An 18,333-nucleotide genomic window follows, 5' to 3' on the forward strand; every position below is an offset into this window, starting at 1 on the left:
AAATATTGCATCTTCTATATAATTATATAAATGTATGTATGATAGGTATAATATATAAAAATAGATTATTGTTCACATTATCAGCATAAAATAGACATAGTTAAATGTTTTTCATTATGTAATAGTATTATATTGTTCCCAGAAATCAAGATGCTGAGAACTGGCTTACTAAAGAGAATTGTGAAGTTACGAATTTTGTATTTCATATTGAAGACATTAAGAGTGCATAAGGATAAGACATGAAAGAATATTAATACAGTACCTAAACAATCATCATATTCATGTATGCAAATATCAGACAGAAAACTCTTCAGTAATGCAGAGTGGTTTTTTTGCAATATTTTAAAAATTATTTTGGTTCAGGTATAATTGTAAAATTTACATTAACTGTGTTTTAGATATCTGATATCCATGTTACTGGAGAGTCAGAGGACATGTCTGCTAAAGAGAGACTGCTCCTGTGGTCACAGCAGACAACCGAGGGTTATGCTGGAATACATTGTGAAAATTTCACTACTTGCTGGCGTGATGGAAGGTTATTTAATGCCATTATTCATAAATACAGGTAAGACCTCCATTTGTTCTCTTGGAAAATGTTAATTACAGTATTTCAATGTGCATAGAAAGAGGGCTCTGTGGTTTATATCTGTAGTAGCACTGCAGCTGTGGAGATGACATTGACTCTTCCTGGGTAATTTCCTGCTCTTTGCATCCCAAGGATGCCTCAACAGCCCTTCCATGTCCCTCCTTCCTCAGAGGAGCATCTCCATGAATCCTGCACATCTCTCATGGGGCACCTCCAAGCTGCTGAGAAGAACGTGCCTGCGGTTCAGTCTTTTCCACAGTCTCTTTTTGTCATACTGATATTTAAGTATGGGCAGGGTAGAGGCAGAACTAATCACCAAAGTCCAAAACTGCACTGCTGGTGAAACTACTGTGTGACCCAAGATATGCCTAAGATCCCCTTATTATTCCCTGTATGACTTCACCATGGCCCTGAAGCCTAGAGCAGCTTTTGATGTTTTTGCCTGGAGCCCAGATCTACTCTGAGATGTGTCTCCTGTAAAATGAGTATTCTCATGGAAAATGAGACCAGCTGGCTTGAATGTTCTCAGTCTGAGAAGGGAGTTGTGCTACTGTATGCTTTTGTGACCACACTCTTATAAAGTTAAACAGGCATTGGTAGAACCACTGGTGACTGTGGCTAGAAGCTAAAGGATACGCTATGTTAACTTGAAATACAGTTGAAGATGTCTGCTGACAGGAGAGGATTTCTAATTCTGGATCCTAAGTAAGAACAGATCTGTCTTGAAAAAGCTGCCTTTGGCATCAAAGCTCATCAAATGAACAAGATTTGAGATCATTGCTGTGCTCAGTGTTCCCTCTTGGTTGGAAGCATCTCTCTGTTTTTTATGTTATTTGGTTCCTATATTGAATTAAGAGGTTTCTGTCTTAGAGGACCACATGGAGACTACTCTGGCCACTGGGCTAATTAGTGTGTACTGACTTGTCCCTCACTGCACAAGGCTTGTAACTTTCTAGGTTTTATTATAGCACGTGTAGTTTGCGCTGTATGCCCTCAGGTGCATCATGAGGAAGTTTGAGATTACATGACTTCCTTGGTATAATATGGAAAGAGGGTCCCAAGGAGAGAGAGACCTATTTGGTATGTTTTAATGCAGCTCCAGGGAGCAGACCCTGAGCAGAGTATTCTGTTCTTGGATTTCCTCTTGTGGGACCGTTTGGCTCACCACAGAAAGAAGCCTAGTCAGAGCCAACATGCATGTGGTACAGGGACTAGGGCACTAAAGCAGAATGGGAGATGAGTCAAGCAGATTCAGCCTTTTCCTCTTACAGTGTGTAGAGAGGCTGTAAGCATAACATATAGTGCTCTGAGTCCTAGAGAAGTTAGCTGTGGCACTGCATAACTTCATGATAAAATGAAGCTGCATCTGAATGAGGCTTTTTTTCTGACTGTGCTTCTGTTCTGGGTAGCCAGTCAGGGAGGAGGAGCATGCCAGTAAGAAAGTCTTCTTTTAGTAACATTGGCAAGACAAAGTGAAATAGCTGGCAAAAGACTAGGCTGTTTTACTTCAGGACAGAGCGGCTGAAAGAATGTACATAGCACAGACAAGTATTTGAAAAACTAAACAATTTGAAAGATACAGGGAGAGGGGAGGGAAAAAAGGAAGGAACTTAATGAGATGGAATAATTGAAAGTATTTCCCAGACCTTCTTCAGAGCCTTACACCGCTTACATAGAGCAGTGTAGCCTTTGCAGCTCAGCAACCAGTTGTTGTGGTACAGATCAGCTAATAAATAATGAAAAACTTTAATTTTGTCCTCTGGTTGTGCAAATGTTAATGTGTTGGGATACGACTGAGTACCTGCAGTTGCTTTACTGGAGCAGTGTTTCTGGCAGTGCTTGTTGAGTTTCAGTCGCAGTGTTTCAGCAGGGAAGCACAGGCACCTTTGACACGAGTGTGTTGCACAAAGCAGATGATTCAGTGGCTGAGGAGCAGAGTCCCCATTTTGTGTGCTTCTGTGCCACTTTCCAATTAGTTTATCTTCTTCCTGTAAACATAAGTTCTCCACCTAAGGATCCCATGTTCTTCCCAGGAATGTTTACCAACCTTATCTGATGTCTTTTTGCTGTGAGAGGTTACAGATTCTTGGACTCCTTCTTGCTGATTAAATCAATGAGATTCTTCCACTGATTTCAGTGAGCTATGTTTCTTTCCTTAGCTGTTTTGTACCATTAAAACAGAGATAATAATTTCCAGTTATTGCTCACAAGATAGGAATGGTCTTCCCAAACAGTCGTCTGATATTTTTAACTACAGTGTTTTAGTCCAGAGAGCTCTTTTAAAGCATAGTTTGAGTTCTGAGCAGTAAGTAGGTTAAGCACGAACAAAACGTGCACATTTCTGGCAGTGGTTCTCCATATGCTCTGTTTGTCTGTTTTAGTAGCTCCCAGTTTGTGGATCACCGGTGGTCTCGGGAGCTAGGCTGAGCGTTCTGCAGATGCTGCCGGCTGGTGTGCTTCAGCAGGGTGGGTGGCCAGGGGTGCCTGTGGCGGGGGGTCCCCACGGAGGGTCCGTCAGGGCAGGGCCTGGCAGCCGGGGCCCGTCCCCCCGCCCGGCCAGGAGCCGGGCAGCCGGGGGGCTCCGGGGCAGCCCCAGCCCCGAGCGTCGGGCACCTCCCCGGGGGTGGGCTGAGGCTGGTCCCGGGGGTGAGCCCACAGGTAGGCAGCGACCATAGCTGAGCCAGAAGCGAGAGCACCGGCAGCTGCCGGAGGACAGGAGCCACGCCATCTCTGAGCTGAACCCGAGCACAGACAGGCAAACCCCGTGCTCATAGCCCTGACACCATGGTTGAGAGGCCTTTGCTGGAGGTGCCATCGAGAACACAGGCCGTATGGGTCCAGCATGGTCCCCACAGTCAGTCATGCATCAGACAGAGAGATGTCACTGTCCAGTTCTAGGTGACAGGGGACTGGAGGGGCAGGTTATAATTACCTCCTTTCCAGGCATAAGCAATTTTTAAAATTGCAAGTACGCACCAGCTTCAAGACTTCAGGAAATTGCTGAAGCTGTGAAAGGCTGGACAAGGATCTGGGCTGTGAATCAGTCACCAGTGGGCAGGGAGCCTCTCCCCTCGGCAGGACCAACAGCCTGCCATCTCTTAACAGCACGTAAGGATTGTTTTGCCTGCACTGCTGTCAGTGCCATTTTTTCCTGTCCTGGCAGAAGATCCCAGCACCTTTGGGTACCAGCCAGCTAACATTCATGATGCAGAAATGCGGGAATACCGCGTGGATTTGCAATGGCTCCCCACAAGGTGCGTGGGAGAAGCAGGGCAAGGCCGACATCTCCCTGCCGTGACTAACTAACACCCTCTGCAGCATCTCGGCGGAGATGGGCAGGCCTGGTCCCTCCCCGCGCCCCGGCCCTGCCTGCGGCCGTGCCGCTCGCTCGCCCGCTCGCCCGAGCAAATGTGGGAGATTTGTTTTTTTCCCTCTCCAGCAACCAGGGTGAGATTGTCAGGCTTTTCGTAAGAGCCTTCTGCCATTTTCTCTCTTACCTCTATTAACAGCACGAATGAGTTTCCAGTGATTTTTGCAGGTTATGAATGACAGACATAAGAGGAAAAAAATCAGTTTGAGGTGTTTGACTCTGTATACAACTTAATTTCTTTTTCCCTCCAAATTTAGGAAAATGGAATTTGTTTTTGCATGAGAAGGTTGTTTATGTTTTCAGGAAGTTCCAGCAGTCTGTGTTTATAATTGAATATAAACAATTACTTTTGAAGATTATGTAAGGCTTCCATTTTAAAACATCTTGTACATGGTTAAATCCATGGGAAATGAATAGGGTCCACACTCAAGAACTGCCTCAGGGAGATCAACTGCAGGCCCTGGATTTTGATTTTCATGCTGTTATTCTGTGTGAATATTTGCTCTTACATAGAAAGACCAAATAAAAATATAAAATAAAAAAGTTTTAATACTGAGCATTACCAGGTTTGTTAGTTGAATAATTTTAGTTAAATATATCAGCTTTCAGACTGTTTTTTTGAAACTCCACACCCTTCTTCAGATCTATGATCAGACTATTAGTGAAAGCAACAGATATGCCCAGGAGATTTGAGAATATGCTGTACGTTTCATCTGTTATGTAATTGGCCTTCTATAGCTTATTTTTTCATTGAGGACGTGTGTTACTTGCTTCAGTATGTTGTGTTGGAAGAAATCTGGCTTCAGGCAGTTTCAAAAGTATGTGATGTTTCTTTCATACCATCATATCATACGTAGCAAAAACCTGTAAGCCAGACTTCAAAATTGGAGGCTGACTTTAATCAGTGTGTAATGGCCAGATTTTCCTGGAGATACTGCTGTCGACACACTGGGGTCCTCATTTTACAGCTCTGTCACTTCATGTATTTCTAGTCACTAGACTGTATTTTAAGGTAAATGCTCTTGATTTGTATTTTCATTTTCTTAACTACATGACTTTTGCTCAGAAAGAAGAAATACCTGTTTTTTTAGCACTGTATCTCATTGTTAAAATATATAGGAACAGTTGTTGTCTGTAGAGAATGAAGACTACTCCTCTTTCATTAGGAGTTGCATGCCAGATTGGCACTAGTAATCTGAATTATAGATCTACATTACACTTTGCAGATACATTTATTTTAAAGAAAAGCAAATTCAAATAAAAAGTTGTACCAAAGTAACAAACTGCTTTTTTTTGACCGCAGACTGCCCTGAGACTTTGGTACAGAAGGTCTGCAGACAATTTCAGTTTGAAAGTGCCTATGAAAATGGAATTGAAGAAATAGCAAAAATTATAGCTGTATGATTTACAGTTAAATTGGACCTATAGGCACTTCATTGAGGACAGTGGCTACTGATATTCAGAAAACAGACATGGTTACAGACCAGTTCATCTTACTTTCTAAAGAAAAAAGGTGAAGTATGGAGGATAAAAGGAGGATAGAAGATGGGAGATTACAGAAAGCGTGCATGTCTATTGTTAAAAATATGTGCACTACTTTCTACATTTTATTTCTGAATAATTTCCTGAATTTTGCAGTTTTTTATAATAAAGAGGTAATTTTGCTTTTAGCATTTACGAAAGACATTCCAGCAAGAGCAGTATGTTCTTGTGTAACTAGATAATAACATTTAATGAGTAGCCCCAGTGGTGCCTGTATGGTGAAAAATAGCGTCTGTTCAGGGAGCACTGCAAGCTCAGTTCCCAAATAAAGCCATGTTTTTTAAGGTCAAGTCTCAGGTATTAGGTCTGTTCTAGTAAATGAAGCGGGTCCAGCCCCTGTTCTCTGGCCCTGTGGGTAAGCAGTACAGCAGGGCTTGTGTCTGCATGGCTGAACTCTCCTCTCCGTCCCCCAGACAGGGTTCAGCCTCTTGAGAGCAGTCCTGGGTCAGTGGTGGCCCTGGAACTGGGCTCACGTGTTGCCTGGGAGGGTGTGGGTCACGATGGGCCATGGTCATGCTGTGGGAAGGGCTAGCAATTAAAGAGTCACGGGCCCTTGATCTGGCCTTCTGTACTCTTTCTCAGCGTAGACGTGTCCAGTTATGTCCGGATTTTGAGGTGAATTTCAGCAACCGTGCAAATTGGGAAACACACTGGTTAGGGAAAAAAGTGGATAAACTGTGTGTAGGTCAGGCACTGGTCTGACAAGCAAGCAGGACTGTAGTATATATGTGAAGGGTTTGAGATAAGAAAACAAGTGAGATTATTTATGCCAGGGCTTGCTAAGACCACATACAGACAGTTGTCTACAAATTTTGGCACTACCTAACAAGAATAAGTCTTAGAAATGCTGCAGAGAGGGAAAGTGGTGATAGAGTTCAAAGGGGGTGCGCTTTGAGCACAAGTTTGTAGGGAAACATTTTTTTTACCAGATTGTTAAAGAAATATGAAGATCTGATCCCAAGGATCCTTTGCTACTGGTAAACTTTGTGTAAGACCTTAATGATGCCTGTAGTTTTAAGTTGTATACAGTTTAGAGAGAGAGTGAGGAGAAAATGACTACTATTCCCAAATGAAAGAGGAACAGAGGCTAACAGTGAATGCAGCCCAGAAAGACTGTAGGTACGCTGGGTGCTTCATGTGGGAGAACGAGGAGTAGAAGCTGCTGCAAAGAGTGTGTCCCCAAAGGAAGCAGCAGTGTGACAGCTCCGTAAATGCTAGATAAAGTGAGAGAGACAAATTTTCCAGGGTCACAGTGCTTTTCTTTTGAAACATTGCTATAATCACTCCATATGCTTTCAGAATTACAAAGCGGATGTTTTTTTGGAGTGTGATATAGAAGGCAGCAAGCTAGATTCCTGCCTGTTAAGTAACTGCTCTGGTTTAGAACAAGCTGTTTCAACCTTACCTGGGACGGTTTACCGTGTATGTATAGTTAGCTGAACACTAAGCTCCTGGCTGGCGGTACCTGTGGCCTCCCTCTGATGTTAAAACATGTTGCAACTGATCAGGTACTGACATGAATGCATTCCTTAAGGGGAGGGATAGTGATGCCTCAATTTGCAGTAACATGTTGAAAACCCCTGGGGAATGAATGAGAAAGAAACTAAATATTACACAGTGTCAAGCCTTAAAATGCTAAGGGATATGTTTTAAATAAAGAGATTAGTTGGCTCTGCTAGTTTTAGCTTGCTGTTTTGTGACTCGTAATTTATTGTTACCCAGCTTTAACAAAAAGAAAATGTGAGTTTTGTTACGTTGTCCCCCGCTTCCCACCCTCCTCATTGTTCAGAAGCGTGGTTGTTACTGTTTGCAACAGTTTTTCTTATGTGGAAGAAACGAAACTGGCATTAAGAATTGGCAATTCGGGAAAAGATAAGCAGCATTTACGGTGATTAAAATTATTGACAGGCAGACATGCTTTTAATGTTAGTTGTCTGAGTACGCATATACATATATCTAATGGGTTTAGAAATAGCAAGTAATCTCAGCTGCAGTTTAATTGAATGCACTCAGAAAAATTCTGTGATGACTCTTGGTAAAGACTATATTAAAATAGTACTGGAAGTGGGCCTGCAATTTTAACATCTTCTGTTGTGGTGGTGGTTAGCCTTAGTGGGTATTAGATGGAAAACTTCCAGGCAGTTGGGTTGATTAATTTCAGACCTGGACTTAAAATGATCCCTGTGTATGTTGTTCTGGTTCCTATTGCTGAGTAGCAGTCAAATGAAAGATAACAGCTTTCTTTTTTGCAATAGCTGAGAAGAAAAAAAGTATTTGGATGAAATCAAAGCTTTTTTTCTTGCTTAGGCCAAATAGGAATAAAGCAAAAAATAAAGCTTTGAATTGAAAGGCCAGCTTTTTTACTCAGGTTTCGTGTATCTCTTACTCTTTGAATGGTAAAGACCAGGACACTTAAGGGTGTCAGAAGCCTTTATTCAAAAGTGTATGGTGTCTGAGTAGTGGTGGTATACATGCCCATGATAAATCAAACAAGGAGAGGACTTGGTCTTCTGGCAATGCCTTTAACAAATTTGTAGCACAGGGACAACCGGTTGCCTCCAAGGGAGGATGGCAGAAGGAGCCTTTGGGAAATCTTTTGAACTCATTGTGCTACCTCACTCTTCTTCCCTGTTGGTAACTGTATTGATCCCACTGGGAAGCTAGTGTGTCAGGCAGTCACTGCTGGGGTCTGGAGGGAGTTTTGTCAGGGAGCCAAACAAAAAAATAATTCTGGTATTCAAACACTCCAAGGAAATGTACATTATTTATGGTTATTTATGTAGATTGCACAGTGTGGATTGAGGTTAACAGCTATGAGCTTTGTTCCTGTTCAAATTTTATCATAGACAAAAAATTGGCAAAGTTACTATACCATTATGGTTTTTGTAATGACAAGAACATCTCGTATTACAAAGAGAATGTAAAATCTCATTTTAAAGCTGGTGAAAGGACTGACTGAGATCCTTTCTAGTTTCATTCATGTGTGTACTGAGTTTGAAATCTACATTGCAAACTTCTTGCCAAGCTGTGATTGGGCATGGCTAGAGCTGAACTCAATGTTTAACTAATAGGTGTTTGATGTTACAATGCCTCAGTTGTGTCTTTATCTAAATCAATTGGTATGGCAAGTTACACGTAGAGTTCTGCTGTGCTAACAAAGGTGGGGCAGGAGGCTTCAGTAGGTTTATTAAACTCAGTACTTGTCAAATCAAAGACATGCACAAAGGAAGGAATTATCTGAATTAGCTGTGTGTATTGTTAGGGACTAAATTAATAAGTTAGGGCACCTAAGGACTTTTTTTCTTATTTTTAGTGCAGCTGAAACATTATTTTTTTTTCTATTTGCAGTCTTAATATAACATGTTGGGATGTTTAAAGAAGAGATAGGAAATGTATCTGTAAATAGTGTGCCCTTGTTACAGTATTTTCAGCTCACCGTCACTTCCAATAGTTTTGGTTTGGGTTTTTTTGTTTGCTTGGTTTTTTTTTGTTTGTTTGTTTGGTTTTTTTTTGTTTTTTTTTTTTTTTTTCCCCATAATTATTCATTATATCTGAAAATTTATGTGAAAAATTATGAAAAAAATACGCAGAAGAAAGCTGAAGAGTTCAGATCACATGAGAATTCTTTAGCTCTTGAGGGGAATAAAAAGGCATGACTGTTCATCTTTCGAGAGGCATTGAATGAAATCTATAGAGGCACATAAATTAATGAATAGTACAGGCATTCCTATCATACCAACACAAGAGAAGACAAAACCAAAAAGAGTGTACAAGTCATAAGGATCATGTGAACTACATTAGCACAGTATGTCATTGAGGCTGGCGACCTGTGGAGCTTGAGAAAAGAATTTGCCACACACTTGAACAAACAATTTACAGAGCTGTATTCAGCAGCATGCTTTTTGGCTTATCACAGTTGTAAAGATAAAAGTTTTCTATAATGACAGTTTTCAATTCGAAAATTGTTTACATTTTCCCTCAATTCTGAAGTGTTGCCTAACTTCAGTGATGACACTGCTCAGCTTCAGCCACTGGTTTGATGTGTGGGGTAATTTTTGTGTCACCATGTCTTGTGTTAGTAGAACATGCTATTGTAAAGTCTATGGTTGAACAGTCATTTAGTCTCATATTTGAGATTTCATGAAATATTTTTCATATCTCTACCCCCAAGATATTTTTGAAAATTACTGCTTTTATGTTTTACATTGATATTTCCTATTTTCCAAAACCTCTAGAGTAGATGATAAAGTATTTCTTGTGCTCCCTTCTGAAATATGTGTTGAATCCTATCCTATATGCGTTCTATCCTACAGAGAAGTCCCTCTATTCTTGTCTTTTTTTAAGATTTATTTTATGACTGTGTTCTGGAATGGTCTTTAATTTGTTTCAGTAGTCCTCCCATCCCTGAAAAATGCATGAGTCTTTCTGGCACCCGTCCTTTTCAATTGTATGTGAACAATGAAGCAAAGAGTTTGTTTAATTTTTACAGACATTTTCTAATTAACAGCAGTGGAAAAGCTAACTAGACTATAGTGACGTGTACACTTCACTCTGCATCTTCAGTCATGTTTTCTCTGAGAGTTCTGCTTGAAACTCAGTATATTAATATTTCTGCTAAGTATAAGCCCAGAAAGAAATACACTTTTAATAGCAGGTATTACTCAGGCAGCATACAGAGTTTTGACTGAAGTGGAGTTATGCAGATTAAACACCTTAGATGGTTCATGTAAATAACTTCAGGCTTGTTAGGTAGCCTCCTGAACTTGTTAGCAGTATTTTCATGTGGAATATTACTCTGATGTATATAAGTTTTAGTAAAGTTAAACATTGCTGTAACTTGAGCAACTATCATCTGAGAACACTGAAGAGAAGGATGTGATTTCTTTATCAACTAGGAAAACAAAAGTTCAGTTAAATGTCTTTTTCCGCTTTGAGATATCAAATTCCTTTCAAATCTAGCCTGTTGTTTTAACAGGCAAATATTGTAGCTGCTAGTTTGGATCTTGAATTGTTTTACTAGGTATTGGGTTCTGGTTATGGGAAAATATATATGTGCCTAACTTTATCATGTACAACTCTCTGATTTCAGGGAGTCATTGCAGAGTAGAAAGCTTGCATTTGATCCATGTAACTTGCATTATAAACCCCTTAATTTCTTTATGCTGTCCTGCAGATACGGTTCACTTGCTTCTCTGTGGTGCTAGGTATTTGTTTTCTTGAACTGATCATAATGTTGTCAGCTTCCTAATCGAAGTGGTATTAATCACATCTTTTTTTTGTTCACTTCTGATACAAATTGTGTCTAATTTCTAACACCTACACTAAGATCTTAAATGGCAGGCACCAGTCTTTATAAATGAAATGATTCATGACTTGCGATGTAGAAGCCAAGCCCTTTGACTTAGGTGCGGCTGCAGCAAAAGCATCTCCTTCGCATGGAATGTTCCAACTCGACTGTGTTTGGGATGTTTATGTGTGTGTTTTGATGGCAAGGCCCCAGCCCACTGAAAAATCTGCCATAAGATGACTCACAATATTATGACAGAAGGTAGAGTCATCTTCTTTTACTTAAAGCACATTTAATTTAATTTGTTCTTGACTATGTATAAAACCACTTAATAGTGCTATGCAAATTGATAGAAAATATATTTCTAATACATGACAAATAGCTTCTACAAAACTCATCTTTTTTCTTTAGCCTTAAAAATTAAAATGTTTGCCATGATGGATGATGCTTTTAAATCTAATGTTTACTTCAATGAAGACAATTAAATAAATATATTAGGAGGATACTCATCACAACTGCAATTTTAGCAGTTACTAGTATTTATAAGTTCAAAGGAGAAATTAAATACTAATGATATTGGAAAATATTTGTAAGCCCTTATAATACAACTCCACAATGCTCACTGCGTACAATCTCTGCTCAGTAATACTGGATTCACGTGATTCTTCAGAGGAGTATGGTGATCAGTGATCACAGCACTGAAATCTGTGCATGTGTGCTCAAGTGCAAATTTCCACGTACCCAGATAGCGAACAGGTATTTCTGCAAGCTTACAGTGAATAAAAACGACTTTTATTTTAAATTGTGAGAAAACACTCTTAAACAAAAGGGACAACGTGTCAATCAGTGATTTCCTGAGCCATGTTTTTTGGATGCATTTTTTGTGGGGCTAAAAAAGTCTCTTACTGAGCTCTGGGAGGTAAGCTCCTTTTCCTGAGGCTTCGCATTGCCTTTACTAAGGAAAGGGTGACCTGCAGAGGGTAGAAGCCCCAAGCCCCTGCCAGTGTGCACTCTCCATGGCCAGTACCAGGTGCTTTTGCACTCAAGTCATAATACCAGTCTTTCCCTTTTATAAGCCATCAGTGGGCTTGTTCTCAGTCAGCTGTTGAGTCTTCTGTATGCTTCAAAAAACCAAAGGCAAGCACTGTCAAGACAGAGACAAATAGTGTCTTTTGTAGTATTTTCTGGTAGATCAACACTTTAGATAAATATGGACCAGTTAATCTAGTTCCATATGCTATGTGTTAAGTATATAATTAACTGAAAACATCAGTATTCATTCCCTTGTTCTTAAAGGGGAACTGGAATAACCCTGTGCTGGTAGGAGTTGCAGGTAGGGGACAGTATGTTTAAAGCAGGAGGGGAGGCATCTCACAAAATGGTCTCTTCTTCAGCTGGGGAGTGAAGTCACAGCACCGATATAAAATGATGTATTATGCAACAGCAGTTGTTTTGATTTTTACTTGTGTTGCAATGAGAAAAACCTTACTTCATCTAAATTAAAGCTTTATTGGGAGATTATTGTGTTAGTGTCTCTGAAGCTTGCAGATCATTTCCTGGGAATAGTCAAGGATTTTACAACAACTTGTCCTTTCTTGTTATGAGAATTGGCAATTGAACAGGCAGTTTAAGTGTTTCTTGGGCTATTTTTATCAAGCATGAAACAAATGTAGAGAAGGCAGGTGGAAAAAAAAGAAAACAACAGTGTACACTTATAGAAACCTACTTCTCTTGTCAAAATTGTGCTGTGAAAGTGATCTTTTATTACTCACACTGTCTCCATTATTGTGGCTGAAATAGGAGACTGGAGTGCTCCATTTCCTTTTCTAGTATTGTCTTTTATTTTTCATGGATTTTGTGTGCTGCTAAGAACAATGGATGATATTGGTTTCGTTGCATTGTCTTTGTTGCGCTGAAATGCAGAGAAGAATGGCATAAGCTTGATCAAGCTCCCACTAAGCATGTTGGAAGTGGAAAGTCCCACTGGGTTAGGAGGATTATGTTTCTTTTTACTCTGCCTAAGTTTTATTATTAAGTGTTCTTTCAGGAAATAATAGGTGCAGTATTATTATCTATCTTGTAGACTTGTCTTCTAATGAGCACAAGGAAACCAATGATTCCAAATGGCTGAAAAGAAACACATTTTTATTTACAGTCCCTTGTAGTTAATTCAAATACAAGATTGTCTTGAGTTTCTGAAAGTAAATACCATTTGTGATCGTTTGTTTTGAACAATGTGATATTTAACAGTTTTATTTTTCTCTATTGCAATTATTTAAAGCTTCTGCTAGGTAAACCTAAGAAAATAGTTTCTCTATAAAAAAAAAATTAGAAAATTTAAGGACTGAATTGTTCACTAAAGCTTATATGTCATATGTTTTTTCTTTTGGGGTTTTGTTTTAGGTTTTTTTCAGTCTGGGTCTGGTTTTCAGTAGTGTAGGATTTCAGTAGCAAAGGTTTCCGACCCTTGTGACTGTAGTTGGCTTCAGGGGGCTGAGGTTTTGCTCAACATCTTTGAAAATCCCTTATTCCTTTTAGTTGTTACTGTTAAGATGATTCCTGGTGGTGAAAGAGGCAGACAGAAAGACACTCTGCCCTGAGGATTGCAAGATCTAAAAGCCAAATACCACATAGCAAACCTAAAGGGCAATATTAATTTTTAAGTTTTACATTCATTTAAAACATTGAAGTAGTGGTATTGTTACAGGATAATACTTATGGACCTTAAAAATGATTATAGGTAAGATTGGCTTAAGACAAGTATTCCATTAAAACAAGAGTGTTGTGGCTGGCAATGGAGTTTAGCAGGATGGACGTGTGAAGATGTAAGTGCATGGGGTTGAGGGTTTTCTACAAGACAACTGAGAGCAGTGTTTAGAAGCAGGGCTTCAACGCAGTTTGAAAAAGACTTTTTTAAAGCCCAGTATAAGAGTACTTGTCTTCCAGGTTAAAGTGATGTTTCTGTGACTGAACTTGTTTCTGTATGTGTTCTGGCATGCGCTGAAGACTTTGATGCAGAATGTCTAAATACTTGTAAAGGCAGTAGAAATGAACTTCCTCATGTAAATGAGTCCTAAGAGAAAGATGAGTTTAACCTCCTCAAGGGCAGTGGAAAGGACAAGGCAGGACAATACAATGTCAATGCACATGAATAAATGTGCCTAAGAAAAAAAAAAAGAAATATATATATATATATATATAAAATGGCCAGAAACTTTAGCTTGTACATGAAGGAACTGACAGTGTTGTAGTTACCTGCTGCTTGTGTTTATCACTTAGCATTGACCTCCGCTTGTTCACATGATTTTAATGGAATCCTTTTTTATTGAAAACTCTGTTGCTGTATCCACCCATGCTCTTGGTTTGACTTACTAATACAGCAGTGATTTAAAACTGGTAAAGAGTTGTAATCAAGTGTTCCTGTTTTTATTTGACAGGCCGGACCTGATAGACATGAATACCGTTGCTGTTCAAAGCAACCTTGCAAATTTAGAACATGCTTTTTTTGTAGCAGAAAAACTTGGTGTTGCCAGACTTCTGGATCCTGAAGGTAAGATAGCTGCAAAGGGCTTTGTTGCAAAAACCCTAACATTAAAATAAAATCCAAACTGTGCATGCAGGTTGTAGCATATTTGTGGGCATTCTTACAACTACATGATAAAGCGCTGTTCTGTCTTGCTCTTTTAGATGTTGATGTTTCCTCACCTGATGAGAAGTCAGTAATAACTTATGTGTCATCACTTTATGATGCATTTCCCAAAGTACCAGAAGGTGGTGAAGGCATCAGTGCAAATGTAAGTAGGAGGAAAATACTTGTGCATTGTGTGAGCATCATTAATACGATTCTTGATTTCAGCTCCAGAATGTTAGCTGGATCTTCTGTAGGACTGCTGTCACACTTTTCTTTGACATGATTTTCTAGGTTGAGATTTTAGAGGTTTAGCATCTATTTCATGTTTTGGACATGAAGATATTTGTGCAAACAGCTTAACTAAAACCAATATACCTGAAGTTGGAGAAAGATAGAGTCAAAGTTCTTACTTCTCTATATATTGTGTCTCCCTAATTCTTATCAATTTGACATTTATTAAACTAGAAGAATTTGTGTGTTCAGTGGAATTATTTGGGACCAAAACTTAAGAGTACAAATCCTTTATTTGGAAGCTTTAAATGAGCTGTAGTGAGCAAGTAAATACTGTTTCAGAATTGCAGGGTTTAGAAATCTTGTCTCTGTGTGTGTGAAGACCTCAGACTTCAAAGATAGAACAGAAATAAGCTCTCAGATGATTTTCTTCTGATCTGTAATCTGGGTTTTGCTTTGGTAGGATGTTGAAGTCAAATGGGTTGAATATCAGAATATGGTGAACTACCTCATGCAGTGGATCAGACACCATGTCACAATAATGTCTGACAGAACATTTCCCAACAATCCTGTGGAATTGAAGGTGAGGTGTGGCATCTTAAACTCCCCTGCTGGAAAGACACTTTATCTTATTTACTCAAAGCATTCTTGAACAAATGAAGTGCTTGTTGATTTATACAGTCAAATCGTCTGTAGAGCAGTACTACTCCTTAACTTTTTCAAAGTCCAATAAATATATTTCTAACATATGAGCAATCAAAACCAAATTTTTAGCTTGTCACTGATTGTTTTTCATAGAACCGATGTAGAACAATGTAAGAACGTAAGCGTATGAAGAATATTAAAAGAGAGTTTGGAGAGTAAGGTTATATTCATTGTAGGTAAAAGTTGATGATGGTTTTTGTGTTTCTGTAGGCACTTTATAATCAATATTTACAGTTTAAAGAAACAGAAATTCCACCGAAGGAGACAGATAAATCAAAAATTAAACGTCTATATAAACTGCTAGAGGTAAGTTTTAACATGCATTGAGATGTGTAGAAGTTCCCTTTCTTTGGCTTAAAATAACAAATATGTATGAATTTTTAAGGTCTGGATAGAATTTGGACGCATCAAACTTCCTCAAGGCTACCATCCAAATGATATAGAAAAAGAATGGGGAAAGCTTATTATTGCCATGCTGGAAAGAGAGAAGACCCTTCGACCTGAAGTGGAGAGGTACGCTAGTGAACACTTGACAGGCTTGGTTAATTATTTTCTGTTGGTTTAACACATACTGAAAACTTTTAAATGTCTTGTTCCATGATAACATCCACACTATTTTTCTAGATGTAATAATTCTGCCTTTGTTCAGGCCTGACATCTTTATCTGCTTTATAGAAGTAGGTCCAGATGGAATACTCTCAGAAGATCATAATGTATAGTATCTGTGCTTCAAATCATCAGAGTACTTAAACACAAATATAACCACCTTCTTTGTACAAATTGATCAGAGACAGTTTCATATCACTTTGCTATCTCACTTGGACTCGAGTTTATATAAGCCACATCCTCATCCTCTATGTAAAATGTATATTTCAAGTGCTGCACATCATTGTGGGCTAATGTGCTGTTCTGAGGTTGTTTAAAAGTTGGTTGTACTCAAGAACACACAAAGTGTTTAAAAGTGCAAAGTGTATAGTAGTTTTCCATGGTAGTAGAATGTGTGACACTGTTTTGTACATCACTAGTAATGTACTGGGCATGTTTGAAATCTTGATGCAGTCTTTTAGCATTTCTGCTTTTTAATGGTACCTCTTTTGAGTTCTGTGGCAGACACAGATGCTATCCATTCATTAATTACAAAAGAATTTTATTTAACTCTGTAGTTAAATGATTCTTTGGGCTTCTACCTGCAGCTAGATATAGGCACCTGGCCCTATATTAATTCTGCTTAACTTTAAGCACCCAAAGGAGACACCTAAGATCTGAATCACTTTCTAGAGAGTCCTGGCACTGACTTTCTGGTGACAATAGGTTGATCATTCTCTCTGTTTTTAAGTCCCTGAAATTTAGTGTGAAGAATCTAGGCCATTGTGTAGGAAGTCCTTAGAAATACAGATTTCAGCAAGAGATGATCCCAAAGACAGTCAGGATTCATTAAATACATCATGCTTACTGAAGCAAGAGCATGACTGAAATGGCAGATTCAATGGGAGGTGCTGATACACAGCATCCTGCTCCAAAAGAAGTTCCTATAGAGGATGGCAAAGTTATCTCCACTATGCAGACAACACTGGAAAGCAGCAGAAGAAATACAGCCTGCTAGATCGTGTAGGTTAATCTGTCCCGACCTGCTGAAGGCAAAGTTGGTGCCTGCCTTCACTGAAAGGAATTCTATTCATACTTGCAGAAAGCTGGGTTATCTTTGTTGAGAATATGTATAAATGACACTAGTTTATTTTTATTTTATTCAGGTGGACTGAGCACAGTTAAACAAACATATACACAAACTCCTTTCCATATTTCAGGATTGGTATACACACTGAAAGTGACAGATGTATGTTGATGGGGAATACATGTGGTGGTCACTGGAAAATGAGAGAGAAAAGTTGATTAACTGATTGTGGTTTAGTGGTCAAGTTAAAATTGTTGGTTGATCTGGACCCAAGAACTCGATCCTTGTTTTTTGTATTGGTTACTAGTGCATCTCACTAATATAAGGTATTGATACAACTCCTGAGGTGGGATTCGGTTGTGACAAAAATGTGACCTTGCCTAGTATTGAAATTTGGCAAGTACTAAGACTTTACCTGCAAGTCTGGCAAATGCATCTGAAAGTATCAGCACAGATAGACAACGTGTGACCAGATTGGTGTATGAGATCAAAATTAATCTGATGTCAGTGAGCAGAGTGCCAAACTGAGCTCTGGTTTGAAAAGCTAGCAGAGATTGGCAAAACTGCAAGCGTGTGTCTATGCCATTGCTATGATCTTCTACGTGAACACAGTCATCTTATGTTGTGGGTGTAGTTTTTCAGGAGGTCCTAAAAGCAGGGGGTGAAATACTGAAAAAATCATCCCTACCTAACCCAAATTCTGAATTCAAATGTAAATCTAAGGGCAGTGATCAGATTTGTCTTGTTTTGTGGTCAAAACAGCAAGAAGCAATTAGCTCTGAATGTGGAAGAAGTTGAAGGGAAATTTACAGGGGAACAGATTAGTGGGACAGGGAAGTTAGTAAACGTTCATACTTGGACAGCGGAGTAATGATGGTGGGTTGGATGGTTTACAGGTGTCTCAAATGATATTGTTATGAGCTGATGAACCATAATATTGCCCAGGACTTATTGTGCAGTTCCGTTTGATGGAAAAAGAGTCAGCCCAACCTGGAGATGTTTTGTACTTTACCGTGGAGCGTGGAGTTCTCACTTCACTCCTTTTTGAAACTTTTCATTGAAGAGCCTGAGAAACACTGCAAAGACTTCTTTAAATTCTTACTTGGCTTATAGACATTTAGTGACACTGAAATAAAATATTTGGCATGTCTGTCTCCTAGAGACGCCCTAAAGTTGGTGTCTAGTCTGTACTTGCAAAACTTTAATGCAAGGTAGGGAAGCCAAAAGCAAGGTAGTGTACATAGCCCCAGGTAAAATCCTTTGAAGAGCTGGCAGAATATTAATTGCTGGGTTTTGAATATGCATACTG

At 39.2% G+C, this 18,333-nt stretch overlaps 1 protein-coding gene across 1 annotated transcript in view; it reads left to right on the forward strand.

The window, feature by feature from the left end:
* The window catches only part of DST (dystonin), a 308,093-nt gene that overhangs the window by 143,178 nt on the left and 146,582 nt on the right, over window positions 1-18,333 (forward strand). Inside the window, 6 exon segments of the mRNA XM_042803120.1 lie at window positions 399-565; window positions 14,223-14,335; window positions 14,473-14,579; window positions 15,111-15,230; window positions 15,563-15,658; window positions 15,738-15,865. Of these exon segments, the coding sequence (XP_042659054.1) occupies window positions 399-565; window positions 14,223-14,335; window positions 14,473-14,579; window positions 15,111-15,230; window positions 15,563-15,658; window positions 15,738-15,865 (731 nt within the window).

Source organism: Tyto alba, unplaced genomic scaffold (assembly GCF_018691265.1).
Source record: "Tyto alba isolate M040663 unplaced genomic scaffold, T.alba_DEE_v4.0 Super-Scaffold_40, whole genome shotgun sequence".
NCBI lineage: Eukaryota > Metazoa > Chordata > Aves > Strigiformes > Tytonidae > Tyto > Tyto alba.